Source organism: Diceros bicornis, chromosome 40 (genome assembly GCF_020826845.1).
Source record: "Diceros bicornis minor isolate mBicDic1 chromosome 40, mDicBic1.mat.cur, whole genome shotgun sequence".
Taxonomy (NCBI): domain Eukaryota; kingdom Metazoa; phylum Chordata; class Mammalia; order Perissodactyla; family Rhinocerotidae; genus Diceros; species Diceros bicornis.
In genome coordinates, this window is record NC_080779.1 from 5360162 (window position 1) to 5380818 (window position 20657).

Consider the following 20657-nt stretch of genomic DNA (forward strand, 5'->3'; position numbering starts at 1 on the left):
AAAGAGAATTGTATGTACATAAACATTTTTTGTAAACGTTTTTTATCCTTTATCTGACTTGATGTCACCTGACTCACAGACATCCTGCTAAGGCTCCAGACTTATAGATGTTCTAACACTGAGTCCTGGGTCTCCCACCCCTCAGACCTGCAGGCATTCAAACTCATTTCCCAGCAACCTTTTCCTACCACACAGAATGCACTTTTCACAGCCTGATTTCTCTGCAGCTTCCCGACTCCTATGTTAAATGTCACTGTGGACTCAAGCTCCAAAATATACTCCAACATGAAAAAAAGATGCAGGAAAATGCTCCCTCCTCTCCCCCAGTGAGCTCCAGTGTGGAAACGTCCGATGAGAGCAAACAGAAGAGATGAGATGATGTCGGCACGAGGGGCATAAAGCCACTGCTGCTGGAGAATGCACAGCGTGTGGCAGCAGGCAGCACAACTCTTGCTTCTCAAGTATCTTAAAACTAAAGTTTTTGGAAGACAACATGGCAACAGTCCAGCATGTAATGTAGATGATATTCCTGTGGGTGGGAAACCACAGCTTAAAGCATAATTGGGAGAAATGTAAAACTGACACATGGTATGAGATGTTTTTCCTTCTATTTAAGTGCAACCCTAACTAAGAACAGGACCTATATTGAGGTTTATTTTTATTATCATTATTATTCAGATAATGATTATCTGAAGAACAAACACAACATTATTAAAAATAGAGACTCTCAGAGTACACCTCTGCTCTCCCATTACCCATCTGCCGTCGCTGCTGACGTGTCTCTGACCCAGGAGAGGACAGAAAGGTCCCCTCTAGGAGGAAAGGAAAGCTCACTCACTGTATCCACAGCCAGCAAGTGAAAGAGCTGTCCAGGAGATGGTTCAAGGGGCTACCAGAAAGGAAAGGGTTGGGAATGATTTAAAAAAAAAAAAAAAAAAAATCAAGACAGCTCAGTTCTGATGGTTTTCTCTAAGTCTGTATGTAGGGCACAAAGCAGTCAGAACTGAAGGTATCTTTTCTACCACCAAATTTTCATTAGTTTTCTTAAAAATTAAGAGCTCAATTTCCTCACCATACAAACAAGCATAGAGCACTGAAGATTTATGAAGACAGTCACTGCCATGATATTTCTCCTCTTTATAACAACACCGGCCTTCGTGTCAGGAAAAATCCTAAGGGCAGAAAGTTGCTTCTTCCACAGTGGTTCTTCAAGTCTTAGTTTTTAAATACCACTAAAACTCCCCAAAACTAACCAAGGAGGTGAAAGACCTATATAATGAAAACTATAAGACATTATTTAAAGAAATCGTAGAAGGCATAAAGAAATGGAATGATATTCCATGCACATGGATTGGAAGAATAAATATAGTTAAAATGTCCATACTACCTAAAGCAATCTACAGATTCAATGCAATCCTAATCAGAATCCCAATGACATTCTTCACGGAAATAGAACAAAGAATCCTAAAATTCATATGGGGCAACAAAAGACTCCCAATAGGTAAAGCAATCTCAAGAAAAAAGAACAAAGCTGGAGGCATCACAATCTCTGACTTCACAATATACTACAAAGCTATAATAATCAAAACAGCATGGTACTGGCACAAAAACTGACACACAGATCAATGCAACAGAATTAAAAGCCCAGAAATAAAACCACACATCTACGGACAGCTAATCTTCGACAAAGGAGCTAAGAATGGAGAAAGGAAAATGTCTTCAATAAATGGTGCTGGGAAAACTGGACAGCCACATGCCAAAGAATGAAAGTAGACATTATCTTTCACTACACACAAAAGTTAATTCAAAATGGATTAAAGATTTGAAGGTAAGATGTGAAACCATAAAACGTCTAGAAAAAAATATAGGCAGTACACTCTGACATGGGTCTTAGAAGGATCTTTTCAAATACCATGTCTACTCAAGCAAGGGAAACAAAAGAAAAATAAACAAGTGGGACTTCATCAGACTAAGGAGCCTCCGCAAGGCAAAGGAAACCAGGAACAAAACGAAAAGACATCTCACCAACTGGGAGAAAATATTTGCAAATCATATATCCAACAAGGGGTTCATGTCCAAAACAGATAAAGAACTCACACAACTCAACAACAAAAAAACAGATAACCCGATCAAAAAATGGACAGAGGATCTGAGCAGACATTTTTCCAAAGAAGATATACAGATGGCGAACAGGCACATGAAAAGATGCTCAGGGTCGGCCCCGGGGCTTAGCGGTTAAGCGCGCGCGCTCTGCTGCTGGGCCCGGGGTTCGGATCCTGGGCACGCACCGACGCACCGCTCCTCTGGCCATGCTGAGGCCGTGTCCCACATACAGCAACTAGAAGGATGTGCAATTATGACGTACAACTATCTACTGGGGCTTTGGGGGAAAAATAAATAAATAAAATTATAAAAAAAAAAAAAGAAAGAAAAGATTTTCAACATCACTAATCATCAGGGAAATGCAAATCAAAACTACACTAAGATATCACCTTACACCCGTCAGAATGGCTATAATCACCAAGACAAAAAATAACAAATGTTGGAGAGGATGTGGAGAGAAGGGAACCCTCATTCACTGCTGGTGGGAATGCAAACTGGTGCAGCCACTATGGAAAACAGTATGGAGATTTCTCAAAAAATTAAAAATACAAATACCATAGACCCAGCTATCCCACTACTGGGTACTTACCCAAAGAACTTGAAATCAACAATTCAAAGAGATTTATGCACCCCTATGTTCATTGCAGCATTATTCACAATAGCCAAGATATGGAAGCAACCTAAGTGCCTTTCTACAGATACATGGATAAAGAAGAAGTGCTATATATACAATGGAATACTACTCAGCCATAACAAAGACAAAATCGTCTCATTTGCAACAACATCAATGGACATGGGGGTATTATGTGAAGCAAAATAAGCCAGACAGAGAAAGACAAATACTATGTGATTTCACTCATATGTGGAAGACAGAAATTAACACATGGACAAAGAGAACCGATTAGTGGTTACCTGAGGGGAAGGGGGTTGGGGGGTGGGCAAAAGGGGTAAAGGGGCACATTTATATGGTGACAGACAAATAATAATGTATAAGTGAAATTTCACAATAAACTATGATGACCTCAATAAAATTAAAAAAAAAAACTCTCCAAAACTAGAAAACACACACTACAAGCATTCAATACATATTTTTAAGAGAAATCTTTGTATATATTCCTTTTTAAATATCCCAAATATCTGCACTTCCCTCATCATTTTGGATTAGTTTATTAACCGTGGTTCTCAAAGTGTGGTCTCAAAACCCAGGGGGGGGGGTCTCCAAGACCTTTTCAAGAGGTCTGGGAGATCAAAACCATTTTCATAAGAATGCTAAGAAGTTCGTAAGAAGTTGCTGCAGCCTTTTGCTCTGTGTTGACACTTGCACTAACAGCGCAAAAGCAAGAGTGGATATAACTGGTGGCCTCTGAGCACTAATCAAGGCAGTGGTAGTGTAACCGAATTCTTCACCTCCATGTACTTGCAGGAAAAGAATGCCAATTTCTCTAAGTGTCCTTGATGAAAATGGTACAGCCACTCTGGAAAAGTCCATCAGTTTCTTAGAAAGCTAAACATGGAATTACCATACAACCTGGCAACTGCACTCTTAGACATTTATCCCAGAGTAAGGAAAACTTACGGTTACATAAAAACCTGTCCACAAATGTGCATAGTAGCTTTATTATTAATAGCCAGAAACTGGAAACAGCCCAAATGCTCTTCAACAGGCGAACAGCTAAACAGTCTTAGACCCACACCATGGAGTACTACTCAGCCATAAAAAGGGACAAATTACGATACATGCAACCACCTGGATGAATCTCCAGAGAATTAAGATGCAGTTTTTAAAAAGGCAATCCAAAAAGGTTATATACTGTATGATTCCATTTATCTAACATTTTTGAAATGACAAAATTTTAGAAATGTTAAACAGATGAGTAGTTTGAGGAGGTGGAGGAGGAGAACATGGAGGTTGGTGTGGGTATAAAATCGAAACATGAGGGATCCTTGTGGTGATGGAACTAACTGTTCTGGATCTTGACTGTGGTGGTAGAAGCACACACATCTACACTTGTGATAAAATTACACAGAACTAAATACACACACACACACACAAATGACTACAAGTAAAACTGGGGAAATCTGAATAAGATGGACAGATTGTATTAGAATTAATATCACAGTTGCAACAGTGTACCACAATTTTGCAAAATGTTATCATTAGTGGAAACTGGGTAAAGAATACACTGGATCTCTCTGTACTATTTTTTACAACTGCATGTGAATCTATAATTACTTCAATAAAAATTGCAATTAAAAAAATGTACACCCATGTTCATAGTAACATTACTCACAATAGCTAAAACATGGAAGTAATCCAAGTACCTATCAAAGGATGAAAGAATAAACAAAATAAATGAATAGTATATATATACAATGGAATATTATTCAGCCTTAAAAAGGAAGGAAATCCTAACATATGCTACAACATGGATGAAACTTGAGAACAGTATGCTAAGTAAAAATAAGCCAATCACAAAAAGACACATACTGTATGATTCCACTTACGTGGTATCTAGAATAGTCAAAATAGGGGGGAATAGGGCAGAGGGGCTGGGGTGGGGAGTGGGGGGAATGGGAAGTTGTAGTTTAATAGACACAGAGTTTCAGTTTTACAAGATGAAAAGAGGTCTGGAGATGGATGGATGGTGGTGATGGTCACACAACAACATGAACGTACTTATACCAAAAAACCAAAAAAAAAGGTAAGAAATTGCTAATGGAAAACTCAGGATGGGAAGGGGATGGGATGGAGGAGGGACACTAGATCAAGGGTATTGAAAGGAAACTGTTATGTTCTTTACTTATACCGCATAGCCACTGTATCATTATCCTTTATATCTTACATATATTTTAAATTTTGCATCAACTTAATTTTCAATAATTTTTTTAAAAGAAAAAATGTCCTTCAGGAAGCAATACAAATTATTGTTATTAAATCTTGACCCTTGACCTTCTTTTTTGTTACCTGTGATGAAGAGGGAGGTATGCATAGAGCAGGTCTGCTGCCTACCAGAGTGTCTCCAAGAAAAGCACATGTGTGAGTGATGAGCTCAATTACATGTTTTCATGATATACTATTTTTACTGGAAAGAATAACAGACAACCTATAGTTTTTAGACTTATATTTGGCAGACATTTCTTGAAACTAAACAAAGTGAGCCTGTCACTTTGAGGACAAAAATTGGCAATAGTTTCCTATCCATAATGAAAATCAAGCTTTCAACTGAAAATTAGAATGTTGGAAAACTTGTATCCACCACCTTCAGTTCCACAGCTTCTCAATACTTAAAGTCGTTTCTAATGAAATCAGTGGTGATATTAGCAAATGTTACTTAGTGATATGGTATAACGAAATGTGTCAGCAGTTGGAAGATCTGCCTAATTCAGTAAATCAATATTTTCCAAACGACAAACATAAGATGTTACAATGGGTAACAAGTCCATTCAAACTGCGAGATAGAGCAATGACTTTTAATGTAACAGAGGGTGAAAAGTTCACTGCTAAGGCTTCAGGTTCCACATCCAAACTAATCTTTAAGAAACTACCACTTACCTAGTTTTGGTGTAGTAACAAAGAATACCTACAATAAAAAAAGCTATTAAAATATTTGTCCCTTTTCCAACTACATATCTGTGTAAGACCAGATTTTCTTCAGACAGATTTTCTTCAGATAGTTCAATCAGAACACATCGAGACAGACTGAATGCAAAGCAGACAGGAAAATCCAGGTGTGTTCTATGCCAGACATTTAAGAAATTTGCAAAACGTCAAAGAATGCCACTCGTCGCCCTGATTTTTTTGTTTAGGTGAACACTATTTTCATAAAAATGTGTCATGTATGTTAAGATATGATGGATTTATTGTTTTTTAATAAATTAAGAAATTCATTAACTTAATGAATTAATGAATTAAGAAATATAGGTATAACTATCATAAGCAAAGTTCTTTTCTATTTTTACAATGGGTGCTAAGACCAAGATGTTTGAGAACCGCTGGTCTATATCACATGCCAACTGCTAGACTATGAACTTTCCGTTCTCTCAGTGAATACTCAGCGCGGAGGCGGTATCCGCCCTCCGAGCGCCCACGCTACACCCGACACGGCGGCAACCATCAGAGCCTCCCCCGCTGCCAGCCAGCCCGGGCGCCGGGCGCCGACCGGCGGAGCGCGGCGGGGCGGCCTCGGGGGGCGGCCCTCGGGGCCTCCAGGGCCGGGCGGGCCGGGCCGGCGAGGGCTCGCCGCGGCGGGAGGGGCGCAGAGAGCGGCCGCCTGGCCGCCCGCCCTCGGCCCGCCCCAGGCCGCGAGAAGGCCGGGGCACCCGCCGCCGACGTGGCGGGGGCCGGGGGCCCGGGCCCGAGCGCCGAGTGCGGGGCGGGGTCACGGCCTTACCTGTTGGTCATTCCTGCCGCCACGCCCAGCATCTCCGCAGTGGGCCGCCGTCCCTCCACACCTCGGCTCCCGGCGCGCTCCGGCCGAGTCCTCCTCCCTCGCCTGGCGGCCGGCTGCTGGCGGGCGGGCGGGCTGGCGCGCGGGCGGGCGAGCAGGAAGCGGAGGCGGGAAGGGGCGGGGAGCCCGCAGCGGCTGGGCTGGCCGCGCGGGGGCGCGCGCGGGGCTGGGCCCGGCGATGTGGGCGCCGACCTCGGCCCCGCCCCGCCCCAGCCCGACCTCGGCCCCGCCCCCAGCCCGACTTCGGCCCCGCCCCGCCCCGGCCCCGCCTCCTGCCCGACCTCGGCCCCGTCCCGGCCCCGCCCCCATCCCGACCTCGGCCCCGTCCCGGCCCCGCCCCGCCCCAGCCCGACCTCGGCCCCGCCCCCAGCCCGACTTCGGCCCCGCCCCGCCCCGGCCCCGCCTCTTGCCCGACCTCGGCCCCGCCCCGCCCCAGCCCGACCTCTGCCCCGTCCCGCCCCCAGCCCGACCTCGTCCCCGTCCCGGCCCCGCCCCCTGCCCGATCTGGGCCCCGTCCTGCCCCGCCCCGCCTCCTGCCCGACCTCGGCCCCGTCCCGGCCCCGCCCCCTGCCCGACCTGGGCCCGTCCCGCCCCGCCCCAGCCCGACCTCGGCCCCGTCCCGGCCCCGCCCCCTGCCCGACCTGGGCCCGCCCCGCCCCGCCCCGCCCCAGCCCGACCTCGGCCCCGTCCCGGCCCCGCCCCCTGCCCGACCTGGGCCCCGTCCCGCCCCGCCCCGCCCCAGCCCGACCTCGGCCCCGCCTCCTGCCCGACCTCGGCCCCGCCCCGCCCCCGCTTCCTGCCTGACCTCGGCCCCGCCCCGCCCCGCCTCCTGCCCGACCTCGGCCCCGCCTCCTGCCCGACCTCGGCCCCGCCCCGCCCCCGCCTCCTGCCCGACCTCGGCCCCGCCCCGCCCCGCCCCGCCTCCTGCCCGACCTCGGCCCCGCCCCGCCCCTCGGCGTGCGCCCGAGGCCCTGCCCGGGAGACGGGGACAAAGGCCCGATGGTGACCCGGGAGGTTCACCCGGCTCCCCGGCGTGCGGCGAGAATGTCAGGAACGGCCTCTGCTGCCCTACTGCGGTGACAGCGTCACACGCCGCGAGCAGAAGGAGCTGGCCAGGTTCTCCTTCCCCGAGACACCTCTGATTCGGCTTGGCTCACAGACCGCGTGGCTCTGGCAGAGGCCTTTGGGCCCAAGGGGTCCACAGGGTCCACCCCGTCCTAGTCGGGGGTCCTGAGGAGACTCGATGAGAAGGTGGTGTCAGCTCACGAGACTTCCAGAGGGGGCCCTTGTCTGGATTGGCCTCCACTGAATCCCTGTGCACGAAGCCTGGCACATGCTGGGGTGCTCACTAGGATTTTCACTGTGCTTATAGATTGTGAATCAGGAAAACTTAACCTTTCTAGGAGACACTGCAGTCTTCTCTCTGTATCGTTTCCTTCCATGCTTGCCCTCATTCTCTTCGCCCATGCCCTCTACCAAAACCTGAAATCTGCAGAGTACAGGTTATTTGCCATGGGCATAAATGATCCCTTTCAGGATATCTGATTTTGTAACTACACCTACTTTCTAATTATAGAATGAAAACTTCTGTCTCCTACCAGTCGAGATATGTTGGGGGGAGAATACTGGATGCCTTTGACATCCTTATATCAAAATAAATTCTAAACAGAACAAATATTTACATGTTAAAAAAAAGGCATGAAAAATACTAGAAGAAAACATGGGAGAAAAAAATTAAGGTTGGAGTGGAGTGAAGCTTTCCAAACAGGATATAAACCCCAGAAATCATAAAATTAGATACTGATAAATGTGACCAAATAAAAATCTTAAAATTTCTGCATAGCAAACAAATATGACAAATAGCAACTGAGAAAAATATTGGTAAAGATGTATGACCAAGAAAGGTCTGATTTCCTTATTACAAAAGGAATCAATAAGAAGCAGTTCAACAACTCAGAGAAAAATAGACAAGGTATATGCATAGGTTTCCACAGAACAAAAGAAATATGAATGATTTTTAAAAGTACAAGAAAGTATCCAATATCATAAATAAAATTTTAAAATACCATTTTCCACATAAAAGCAAAGATTAAAAGTTTGACAATATGCTGTTTTGATGAAGATAGAGAGAAACAGGTGCTTTGATTTACTGTTGATGAGAGAATAAATCCACACAATTTTTGTGGAGGACAAGTGAGCAACATCTGTGATAGTGTAAAATTCAGCTCCACTTGGACCCAGGAAATCCATTTGGAATTCATCTTGCAAATGTATTCTTATGTATACACAAACAGTGTATACAAGTTTTAAGGATACCTAGGGAACTATTTATAAACTAAATGATAAAATGACTGGGATTTTCTTTCAAATAAGATGTGGGAGTGGGAGAGGTGGGTAGGAGTATCAGTGAAACAAAATTGGCCATAAGTTGATAACTGTTGAAGCTGGCTCATAGGTACATGGAGTTCTATATATTAGTCTACTTTAGCATCTATTTGAAATTCCATAATGAAAAAGTTTTTTAAATGGAAACCAGAAGAACGTACAAGGAGAGTCACCGCAGTTCTGTTTTTAAGAGCAACTGAGAAAGTTTATTTAACCAGGACATGAAATATATTACAGTTTCTACATGTAATACTATGCAGCTGTTAAAAAAATAAGTCTAGCCAACAAGCATATGAAAAGATGCTCAACATCGCTAGGGGAATGCAGATCAAAGCCACAACAAGATACCGTCTCATACTCATTAGGATGGCTGCTATCAACAAGTGCTGGCAGAGATGTTGAGAGATTGGAACACTTGTGCATTGTTGGTGGGAATGTAAAATGGCGCAGTCACTGTAGAAAACAGTATGGAGGTTTCTCATATCACATGATCCAGCAATCCCACTTCTGGCTATATACCCAAAAGAATTTGAAAGCAGGATCTTGAAGAGATATTTGTACACCCATGTCCATAGCAGCATTATTCACAATAGTCAAAGGTGGAAACAACCCAAATGTCCGTTGAAGTAAAAGGATAAATAAAATGTGGCCTATACATACAATGAACTATTAGCTATAAAAAGGAAGGAAATTCTAACACACATACAACAGGGATGACCCTTCAGGATATTACGCAGAAATAAGCCAGTCACAAAAGACAAATACTGTATGATTTCACTTATATAAGGTCTCTAGACCAATCAAATTCATTGAAATAGAAAATAGAATGATGGTTTCCAGGGGTTAAGGGGAGAGGGAAATGGGGAGTTATTGTTTAATGGATACAGAGCTTCAGTTCTGCAAGATGAAAAAGTTCTGGAGGGGCTGGCCCTGTGGCATAGTGGTTAAGTTCGTGCACTCTGCTTTGGCGGCCCAGGGTTTGAGGGTTTGGATCCCGGGCACAGACCTACATATTGCTCATCAAGCCATGCTGTGGCGGTGTCCCACACACAAAATAGAGGAAGATGGGCACAGATGTTAGCTCAGGGCCAATCTCCCTCAGCAAAAAATAAAAATAAAAAAGTTCTGAAGGTTGGTTGTACAACAATGTGAATATACTTAGTACTACCGAACTGCACACTTAAAAATGGTTAAGATGGTAAATTTTATGTTATGTGTATTTCACCACAATTAAAAAAGCAATAATAAGGCAGATGATATGTAGGTAATAAAGAATGATTTCCATGATATATTTTAAGTAAGGAAACAAAGCAAAGGGGAAAAGTTTGTTTAGTATGCTACAGTTGGAGGGAAGAGAGAAGGGAGACACCACACACACACACACACACACACATTCACACTCGCCCACCTGTATACGCAGAAATGTTTGGAAAGATAAGATATACAAGAAACTAGCAACTGAAATTGAATCTGTAGAGGGGCCGGGGATTAGGAGTGAGGGAGAACATGCACACAATCTATATTTCCTTCATGGGGTAATATAAAATCATTAAAATTCAAGTTACAAGGCTGTAGTAATAAGAGAAAATATTTATGCAATATGGCTAATTGTATGGAATAAGTTAAAAATTTTATATACAGTCTTGTGTAAATTAATAAATGGAAATCTCATTTAAAATGGAGTCAGGAGGCCAGAAGGGGGTGCTCCCATGCAGTACCTCAAGGTCAATTACAGGAAAAAGTCAAATTACAGACCTTAACAGAAAGAAGTTTCAACAGGAAGACAATAGATTACAGACCTCAACAGAAGTCCTCAACAGAAAAGAATTGTCAATTACAGGAAGAGATGTAAAAGTCGCATCCCAAACAGAAATTGACAACCCGGCAACTCAGCCAGTGAGCAACCATCACCACCCTGAAGTCTTGCTTCTCTCCAATGGACTTTCCTTCAAAACAACCCTTCCCAATTTCCTCCTTTTTCTCTATGATATAATGTTCCTCTCCCTTGTTTGTTGGATTTGCCTATGGTCTGCCATAGCGTGCACATCCTGAATTGCAATTCTTCGGCTATTCCCAAATAAACTTGTTTTGTTGGTAAAATAACTGTCTGTTTTATTTTTAAGGTTGATAGTGTGTGATTTACAACTAGGTTAAAAATGCTTAAATATCAACAGTAGTTGTGTTTTTCTATGTGATATTTTTCTATATCTCTCTGTTTCCCAGAAATGATATTTATTAATTTTTAGAGAAAAAATAAACATCAAAGTATTTGGAGACTTGTCTTGATCTCTCATCACCCAACAACTTTCATTTCCCATTTCTTTTTGGATAAGCAGTTATTTTTTTGCTTATACATATAAACCAAATGTTCCCTTTTTTAAAGGTGAAGTAAAAGATTAATTTGTGGATCAATTGCCTTGTTTAATTGTTGTTATGTTTATATTTTATAAAGCAGGTTTCTTTTCACAGTAGTTTGCTTCCACTGTGCTGTAGTTTGTGATCTATCACTCTTGCTGTCATTTCAGAATACTTGGTTAAAAACTGTGACTAACACTTGTTTTCTAATTGGTGGTGTTAAAGCAGTCATGCATTTTTGTCAGCGTTATCTCGTCTAGAGAATGTGTTGTCTGGGTGACCCTGCTTTTGTGGTTGACCAATGTCTGTCACAAAGACTCGGAAAAAACATTGTCTATTGGTCTTGGATGCTATATTGTATTTCTTATGGCTCATCTTTCTACGGAGTCTTTCAGGATGAAGACAGATGTCTGCAAGACTGCTTCATTCATTTCTGTTCTGGCTTTTATTCCTTGGCTTTTAAAAATGAAATTTGGTATTTGTAAGTTTGTGTATTATATGTATGTATACATACACACACACAAAAAGCATATTATTGGAAATATTTTGAAGGTTTTGTGCACAATAAACACTTATTTAATATAGTTTTTCTGCTTTTCCACCTCCATTAATCTCTGATAAACAAGTACATAATAAGAGGGCAGGGAAAAGGGCACTTATCTGTCTAAAAAGAGTGGATTAGTGAGATAACTCTCTCCTGCATCTTCAGCACTGATTGATTTTTTTTGTGAGGAAGATCGGCCCTGAGCTAACATCAGTTGCCAATCCTCCTCTTTTTGCTGAGGAAGACTGGTCCTGGGCTAACATCCACGCCCATCTTCCACTTTATATGGGACGCCGCCACAGCATGGCTTGACAAGCGGCACATCGGTGCACGCCTGGGATCCAAACCTGCCAACCCTGGGCCACCAAAGCGGGGCGCTTGCACTTAACTGCTTGCGCCACGGGGCCGGCCCCAGCACTAATTGATTTTTTACACGTTTTCGTCTCTTTTCTGGTTACATGGCAGAACAGTTATGCTGTAAAGCAAGGCAGTACGGCCTGCTGGTTGAGAGTGATATCTCAAGTCACACAGAGTTGGGTTCAAACCGTCTCCGCCACCTGCTGAAGGACTTAACTTCTCCCTGCCTCAGTTTTCTCCTCTGCAAAATGGAACTATTAATGGTACCTACTTCAAAAGTTTGTTAGAAGATTAAATAAGATTCATCCTTCAACAAATATTTGAGAGCCTCCTTTGTAGTGGACACTGTTCTAGGCGCTGGGGAATAGATAGTGAGCAACAAAGACAAAATGGAAGCACTGAGGACAGTGCCGCTTACATAGAAGCATGCAACAAGTGTTGACAACGTTTATTATTCAGAAATTCAAGCATTACATAAAAATGAAACTCATCAAGAGACAGTCTATTGTAACATCACGTTCCAGAGATGATAATTGAAAACAGTTTGGCGTCTGTTTTTCCAGATGTTTTTTATGCATTTGCCAACTCTGTATGTACTCTTAAATGGTACTATATATACTGTTCTGCATCTTATTATTTTTCAAATGTGTATCTTGGACATCCTTCCATGTCAATACAGATATCTTTATTTCATTCTTTTTAACAGCTGCACGGTCTTCCATTCTATATGGATCCATTGATCCATATAGATCAATGAGTCTCAACACTTTCTGCTTACATTTACCTGAAAAGCTTTTAAAACCTGACCATGCCCAGGCCCCAGAAGGGTTGAGAACCAGTGGTACATGTCTTATGATTTATATCAACAGTCTTCAATTCCTGGACAGAACTTTGAAATTTTTTATGTCACTTCTATATTAAAAAAAAAAAAAGATGCACTTCCACCCCACATAATTTTTTGTTCCCTCTACACCCACCTCCTTCCTGAACTGCTTGAAAGACAAACTTGTTTCCCCTTCACGGCAGGCTGTTCTTATACTCCATTCACCCTCAACATCCTTTAACCTGACCGCAGCCCTCCTACAGTCTCCCAAGGATCCTTGTTGCTCGGTGCCACGGATCAGTGGTTCTCAAAGTCGAGTGTGCACCAGAACCACCCAGAGTGCCTGTTCAAACACAGATGGCTGGATCACAAGCCTCGAGTTTTGACTCAATAGATCTGAGGTGGGGCTTGAGAATTTGCATCTCTAATCAGCTCCCTAGTGATGCTAATACTGCTGTCTGGGGACCACACTTTGAGAACCACCGAGGGAAAGGGAATGTAATAGTCAGATTGGGAAGCAAGAAAGGGCATATAAAAAAAATAGAGTCCCAGTTTGTTTTAACCATAGGAGGAAAGAGTTGAGTTAGTCATTTTTACTGTTGTTAATAAATATGCAAGGCCCTTCACACATGCTTTTCATTCTCTCACATTTTAGTTTACTTTTAAATTTTCTTTTATAAATTTCTTTCTTACACTTTTTCCCTTCACACTCATCCCACTTTCATCTCTTCCTTCCCCACCACACTCAACCGTAGAGAACAGATGCTCGTAGTTTTGGTATAAGCCCTTTTATTTGGTTTATATTGTTGAAAAATATTTGCTGTTGTCTTGTAAATGTACATGTTTTACATTTATGTAAGTGGTATTCCACCACAGATCTTGTACTGTGTCTTGGCCTTTCACCCTACACTATGTTTAAGCAACCTTCTCTGTATGTCTATTTTACTTTTTACTTCAGTATTGCAGAGTACAACAGACCTCCACCTTTACATCCCCCTGGAGATGGACACTTAGGTTGCCTCCAACTCCCTGCTACCACAACTAATGCTTAGATGAACATTCTCATCCTATGTGCACATGTATCTCTGAAATATATACCCAGAAGTGGGGATATTGGGCCCTAGTGTATACAAGTATTTTCTCTAAGTTCTACAGACTGCTCTCCAGAATGGTTGTGTCATTCTACACTTGATCCTAATTAAAAAAAAAAAAAAGATCTAGGCATGGCTTTAAAAAGTAGAATATTCAGAAGGAATTGGCATGTGCTGGACATCAAGCTTAACAGGTAAGCAGCACATGACTATCCCAAGCAGCACCCACTGCCTTGTCCAGCAAGCTTTCCTCCATTTCTTTCCCACTGATAGTGCCTTTTATGTGCCCGGTCCTGCTTTTAGTTTATAGTCCACATTCATTCTAATCTTTAAAAATTATTGTCTCCTGAAAGTACACATGCCATCGTCATCCTTCACCTTTCCTGTTTGCTCCATGGGATTCCTGCGATCTTGATTCGCTTTATATATGATGCTGGCCACAGGTGTGGCTCTAAGCAGCACTCTTGGGTCCAAAACAGAGCAGCCTCTGAACTCTCAGGGGCTTCACCATGCTGACGGGCCACTAGTGGCCTTATACTTCCAGTCATGGGCCCAGGGCATTCTAAGCTCGTGCCTACCCTCTCTTGATAATACCCCCACTGCTTTTCACACTGATAAGAAAGAGGCCTGGACCAGGAGGATGTTGCACGAGATGTTGCAAAGCAAAAGAGGGCTTAGCTTTTATAAATATTCCTAAAACTTTACTCTTTTGAGCTGTACGTGAAGCATCCCATTACCCACTCCTACAGTGTTATCACACACCATGAGATCAGTGAAGTCTCACGAGAACTCAGTCTAACTTCACTATATTCCCTGGTGGCTTACATCCCTCTGTATCACTACTGCAAAGGAGGCTGGTTACATCAGTAATGAATGGTATGTACATATATATCGTACACATAGAAAAACACAGGAAAGAAAGTATCAAAATGTTAATAATGACTTCCTGTAAACGATTTTTACACTTTTTTGTATGTTTCAATTTTTTAACTTCATGTATATGGAATTGGTTAACCATAATTCTTAATTCCTGATATGCTTTCAACATTGGTCTCTTAGTGGCTTTATTTTAGTTCATTGTTTTGTTAGGTAGTTGATTATTTTCAATAATGTAGTAAGAACGCATGAAAACACCACTTAAAATAAAAACTAGGTCCTTAATAATAATTTACATAAATATATGGTTACCCACTGGAACCATGCTCCTGCCTCTCTCCATCCAAGACATCTATCACTCTGAATTCCTTGTTTATCATTTCCTTGCTTTTTTAAATATAGTTTTATTGCATTTTTATGAATTCTTGAATACAAACACATACATACATATCTGTGACTGAAATTTATTTTAGTTTGGTTTAACTTTGTAAAAAGAATGTACTATACAAAATCTATTAGAACTTATTTTTATCAGGAAATATTATATTGCTTAGATTCATTGGTATTATTCCATGTTGCTATAGTTAATTTGTTTGACTGCTGTGTGAATATATCACAATTTATTAATCCATTCTCCTGTTGGTGGGCACTTGAGTTGTTTCTAGGTTTTTATCATTGTGACTAGTTCTCCTATGAACATTTCGTACATGTTTACTGTTCTATATATGTACAAATCTCTCTTAAATATATATCTTGGGGTGAGTAGAAGATAAGTCCAAACTATTTTTTAAAATGTTTGCACCAAATTATACTCCCACCAGCAAAGTATAAGAGACCTTGAAGGTAGATGTCCTTGCCATACTTGGTAGTGTCACTTTTTCCTTTTGCCAATAAAATGAGGGTAAAATAGACAATAAAATGATATTGTCTATTTCCTCATGTATTTTTGGGCCATATTAGTTTCATCTTAATCTTCTGCCTACTTTTTTTGTGTGCTTTCCATACTGATTTAAAAGAGAGCTTTTTATTTGTGATATTATGCTTTTATAAATTTTGTTTATTGTGAATATCTTCTTCTAGTTTTAGCTTGTCTTTTCACTTTCTTTAAAGTGTCTTCATAAACAAAAAACAATCTTAGCTCAATCAAATTTATCAGTTTTTTCTTTAATAGTTAATGTCTTAGGCATCTTTTTCAAGAAATCTTTCTCTGCCCCAAGTTTTAAAGGATATTTCTTTATATATTTTAAGAGCTTAAAGTTTTGTTGTTGACATTTAATCCTTAATCTACCTAGGCTTGTTTTTTAATTTTTAGTTGTGGTAAAATACACATAACATAAAATTTGCCATCTTAACGATTTTTAAGTATACAGTTCATTTGTGTTAAGTACATTCATATTGTTGTGCAATCATCACCCCCATCCATCTCAAGAACTCTTTTCATCTTCCCAAACTGAAACTCTAGACCCATTGTGAAATGAATAAGAGAAATCTTAACTAAACCGGAGTTGGGAAGGCCTGTAGGAGGAGCTCTCATGCCCTATCATACATCATCAATTACTCCAAACAGGAAGTGACCTACCCTTGCATCTCTGACAGGAAGTATGACTACTTTACTACTGAAGGAAGACTTCTCTCCCTGCCTGGCAACAGCCTAGCCAATGAGAAATGCCACAGCTCAGCCAATGAGAAGCCGTCACCACCCTGAACTGTTACTTTTCCCCAATGGACTTTCATTTAGAATAGCCCCTTCACTCGCCCTTCTGCTCTATAGAAGCAAGCCCCTTCCTTTGTTCTCTGGATTTGCCTATGGTTTGCCGTAGCATGCATACCCCAGATTGCAATTCTTTGGCTATTCCCAAATAAATTTGTTTTGAGAGTGAAATTGGTGAATTTGCTTTTTAAATTGACATATATTGTGTCAGGGGAGTGGGATCTGAAGAAGATGACCCCTAAGATACAGTGACCCCCAGACTGAGTGAGGTATGCACACCAAGCTCCTTGTGCTCATTGCTACTGTGAGTTGCCACTTGCTTTCAGTTTGGTGAGTCTCCTTTTGAATTCTGAGCTCCACTCCCACTTTACTTGAGATCAGAGAGGCTTTGCCCTCTCAGGGGAGGGAATGTGTCCTTCCTGGTTCAAGGCTCTGTCCTTGGGTTCAAGGTGTCATCCTTGGTGAGTACTCAGTTATTTTCTGAAAGTAGCACAGTTCCTTTTGGGGCTTGGGCTTGCTGAGAATCCAGGAGTTTTTCTTTGGTTTTCAGATTCCTTTTGGAATCAGGGCAGGGAATCTAGTAACTTTCTTTGGTTTTTAGATTCCTTTGGGGATCAGGACTAGGACTCTAGCAACTTTCTTGGGTTTTCAGAGAAAATTTCAGAAATGGGATCCCAGTCATCTAAAAGTTCTGAGGGAAACTCTTCTTCAGGGACCCTGGCCAGATTTATGTTTAGGATCTTTGGGCCCCTACATGCACATGTTTGACTAAGGGGGCCAAACAGACCAAAAGCAGTCTGGAATTGCAATGGCCATTATGGGGAACCTTTGATCTCCCCAAACTTCCTTTTCTTAAAACCAATTTGGAAGACTACAGCTCTAAAATTAAGCAAAATGAATAGTATGACTATTTTTATTGGTACCTGGAGGCTTCTGAATGTGCACAAAACTCTAAAATCACCTGACTACAAGATACTGTGTCTGAATTAGGTGAAACAACTAAAGAACTGAGGGAGAGCAAAATGGCTTCTGAAGACTCACGTTCCCCTTCCCCATCTTCTTTGTCTCAGGCACCATCTTGCAGGTCTTCCCAGACCCCTTTGTCTCAGACTCCACCTCTGCAGCCATCTAGTCTCAGTCCCCACCTCAGCACCCATCTTGTGCTCAGGCTCCACCCCTAACAAACACCCTCTTTCTCTTTTCCTCTCTGTGAAAACATGCCCCTTTAAAATCAGACCCTCTGAGGATTCAAATGCTAACCCCCTAAATACTATTTTTAAATTAACTGGAGCAAATAAACAACTATAAGAAAAAATTTAAATAGCAATTACCCTAGACTTTTGATAATAGAAAAAATGACTCCAATAACAGCTCTAAAATGATCCTTACAGTTTGTAAATAAAAATATTCTTAGTAAAAGATTTTGGTCATCTGAACAAGTAAACTCAACTTAGTCCATCTGCCAGAAATACAATTTGGGTCCAATTACTCTTTTGAGTTTTGTAACTGAGACATGGCTAAAATTTTTTAAATGAAAGCTATGAGATCTCTGTCTGTTCCTGTCTACATATCTATGTATGTCTATTATAGAGATGTGATCTTTTTCTACCTCTGGATGATATTGCTAGAATTGGTTTGTAAAAAGCAGTATTTAATGGGCTTGAAATTGTGTGTATAATTTAAGTATTTCTAAATCTCAGAAATATAATAGAAACTAACCTAAATGCTTTGAGGTTCACGTGATCTAGGATTAATCTTTAGTAAATAAAAGCTAGCATAAGGTTGTTGGTGTAACTGAAACAGGCATGTCTTTAGAGTTATCAACACAGAATACAATGCAGATACAACTTTCATTCTACCTGGGTTTATTAAGTTCATGCTGTCTCTGTTAGAAAATATGTCAGTGAGAAAGTAACTTAAGATGATGGTTGGCTATTCAATGTCTAATCCAAGCATGATTATTAAAAGCAAGCAATTTAAATAAATGTAAATAAGATCAAAGTTTATATTAGGTTAAACTAAACAATAGATGATCATTAAATATCTAAATAATTTCCAAATAAGATAAGCATTGATTACTGAACATAGGTTTAACTACTTTGGCTTCCTGTTGCAAAGAAACTTAAAGATAAATTTGGGTCTGTTACTAACCATGTCTTGTGACACATTGAAAGATTGCACTATTCAAAATGGCACACACACATAGAAATTATGAAATGTGTTTATAAATCTGCCATTCCACGATTGCTTACTTCTTAGTTTTCACTAGGAATTAAGGATTCTAAGGATTAAGAATTCTAATATATGTAACTAAAGCTGCTAGAAACAAAAAGGGAAACATCTCTGTATGCAAGGAAAGTAGAATGTGTATTTTGGTAAAGGAAGGTATAAGGAATGGAAATGTATTTTGTTGAGGGAAAAGAAGATAATTTTGTCCTAAAGAGAGGCTGGTTATTTCAGAAAGGGATAAAGAAAAACATAGGACAAAATCTGAACGTAAAAAGAAAGTTGTAGGAGGTTTGTGGAAAGGAATCTTGGGAGAGGAATTTTACACACTGTCAGGACTGGCTAAGATGAAGTGAATGAGTTTTAATATCAAAAGTAAGCTGACGCAAAACTGAAATTCAGCTTTCTTTTCTGTTAAAAGACAATGTTTTCTTGAACTATTAGTCTGCATTTGATAACAGATTATGAAAGCTTCTTTACCTTTGAAGTAATATACCTAGATGCAGCGTAAGCCCTGACAGTTGGGTTTTCTCTTTTTTTTTTTTGGTGAGATCAGCCCTGTGCTAACATCTGCCAATCCTCCTCTTTTTGCTGAGGAAGACTGGCCCTGGGCTCACATCCGTGCCCATCTTCCTCCACTTTATGTGGGACGCTGCCACAGCATGGCTTGCCAAGCAGTGCGTCGGTGCGCGTCCGAGATCCGAATGGGTGAACCCTGGGCTGCCGCAGCAGAGCGCGCGCACTTAACCCACCTGCGCCTCGGGCCGCCCGGCTTTTCTCTTTTTTGCAATGCAAATATATGACTTAAGTTTTGGTTGCCATGGCATCCATTTCTAGGAGGCATCCACTTTAGAGAAAGCTGTCTCAAATAAACACATTGCCAGCCATACAGCTAAAGAGCCCGGCCACCTCCCCACACTGAGGCTCCTTTGTTTTAGAGATCTGGGTTGATTTCAATAACTGGTCATTGGGCTACGTTTTTTCTCTTCCTACGCTTTAAATTCTTGCTCCTATGCCTTAAATTCACCAGTAAAGAGTGAGCCAGCAAAAACCCTGGGCCCCCACCCTCCATCCCAATAAAAGCAGAGCCCAGGCCCACTTCTCTCTCTCTCTACCCACAACCTTGCTGTGTGGCCCCAGATGTGCTGTGTAATTTCCACGTCTTGAAAGTGTGGGAGATCAATATTTGGCCACCCTGAAATATATCTCTTTACCTTGATTGTTTTCTCTGAGGGACATTTGATCTCCCCCACTAACTGCCTAAAGAATTTGACATGGTGGCTCCTTCCTGGAACAGATCTATCATGAGGGCTGTAAAGATAATGTAGGATAAATGTTACAATAGGAAAGGTACCAAGAAGTCCATCTTATCGGAAGTTCTGTCTCTCTGGCCACATTCTCTGGATGGCCCTGCAAGGAGTTGCCAGACAATCATTTACATTTATAAGGGAAATCTCCATTTGTAAAGGTATCTCCCTCTCTGTTTTGGGAAGGTGGGGGATGGCCTCATTTCTAGAGGCTTATCAATGTGAAAGGTGAGGCCTTAAATCTGCATAATAACCTTACTCTTGTTTACTGTGCTTTAGTGGTAATCTCCTGTAACTGACTCCCCCCACTCTCAACATCCTCCTTGTCTTTGGTTGAACATAGTATTTAAGACGAGAATTTCTGCTATTGTGTTGAGAAACGCAGCATCCCTGCTTTCTCCAATTTATACATGTTATTAAACTCGGTATTA

General features: G+C 41.6%; 1 protein-coding gene across 1 annotated transcript in view; it reads right to left on the bottom strand.

Moving 5' to 3' along the window:
• LIMS1 (LIM zinc finger domain containing 1) overlaps positions 1-6598 on the bottom strand; it is a 165439-nt gene extending 158841 nt beyond the window's left edge. Inside the window, exon 1 of the mRNA XM_058534342.1 lies at positions 6495-6598. Within this exon, the coding sequence (XP_058390325.1) occupies positions 6495-6526 (32 nt within the window). The 5' untranslated portion in view covers positions 6527-6598. The remainder of the gene's footprint in view (positions 1-6494) is intronic.
• Positions 6599-20657: the final 14059 nt, after the last annotated feature.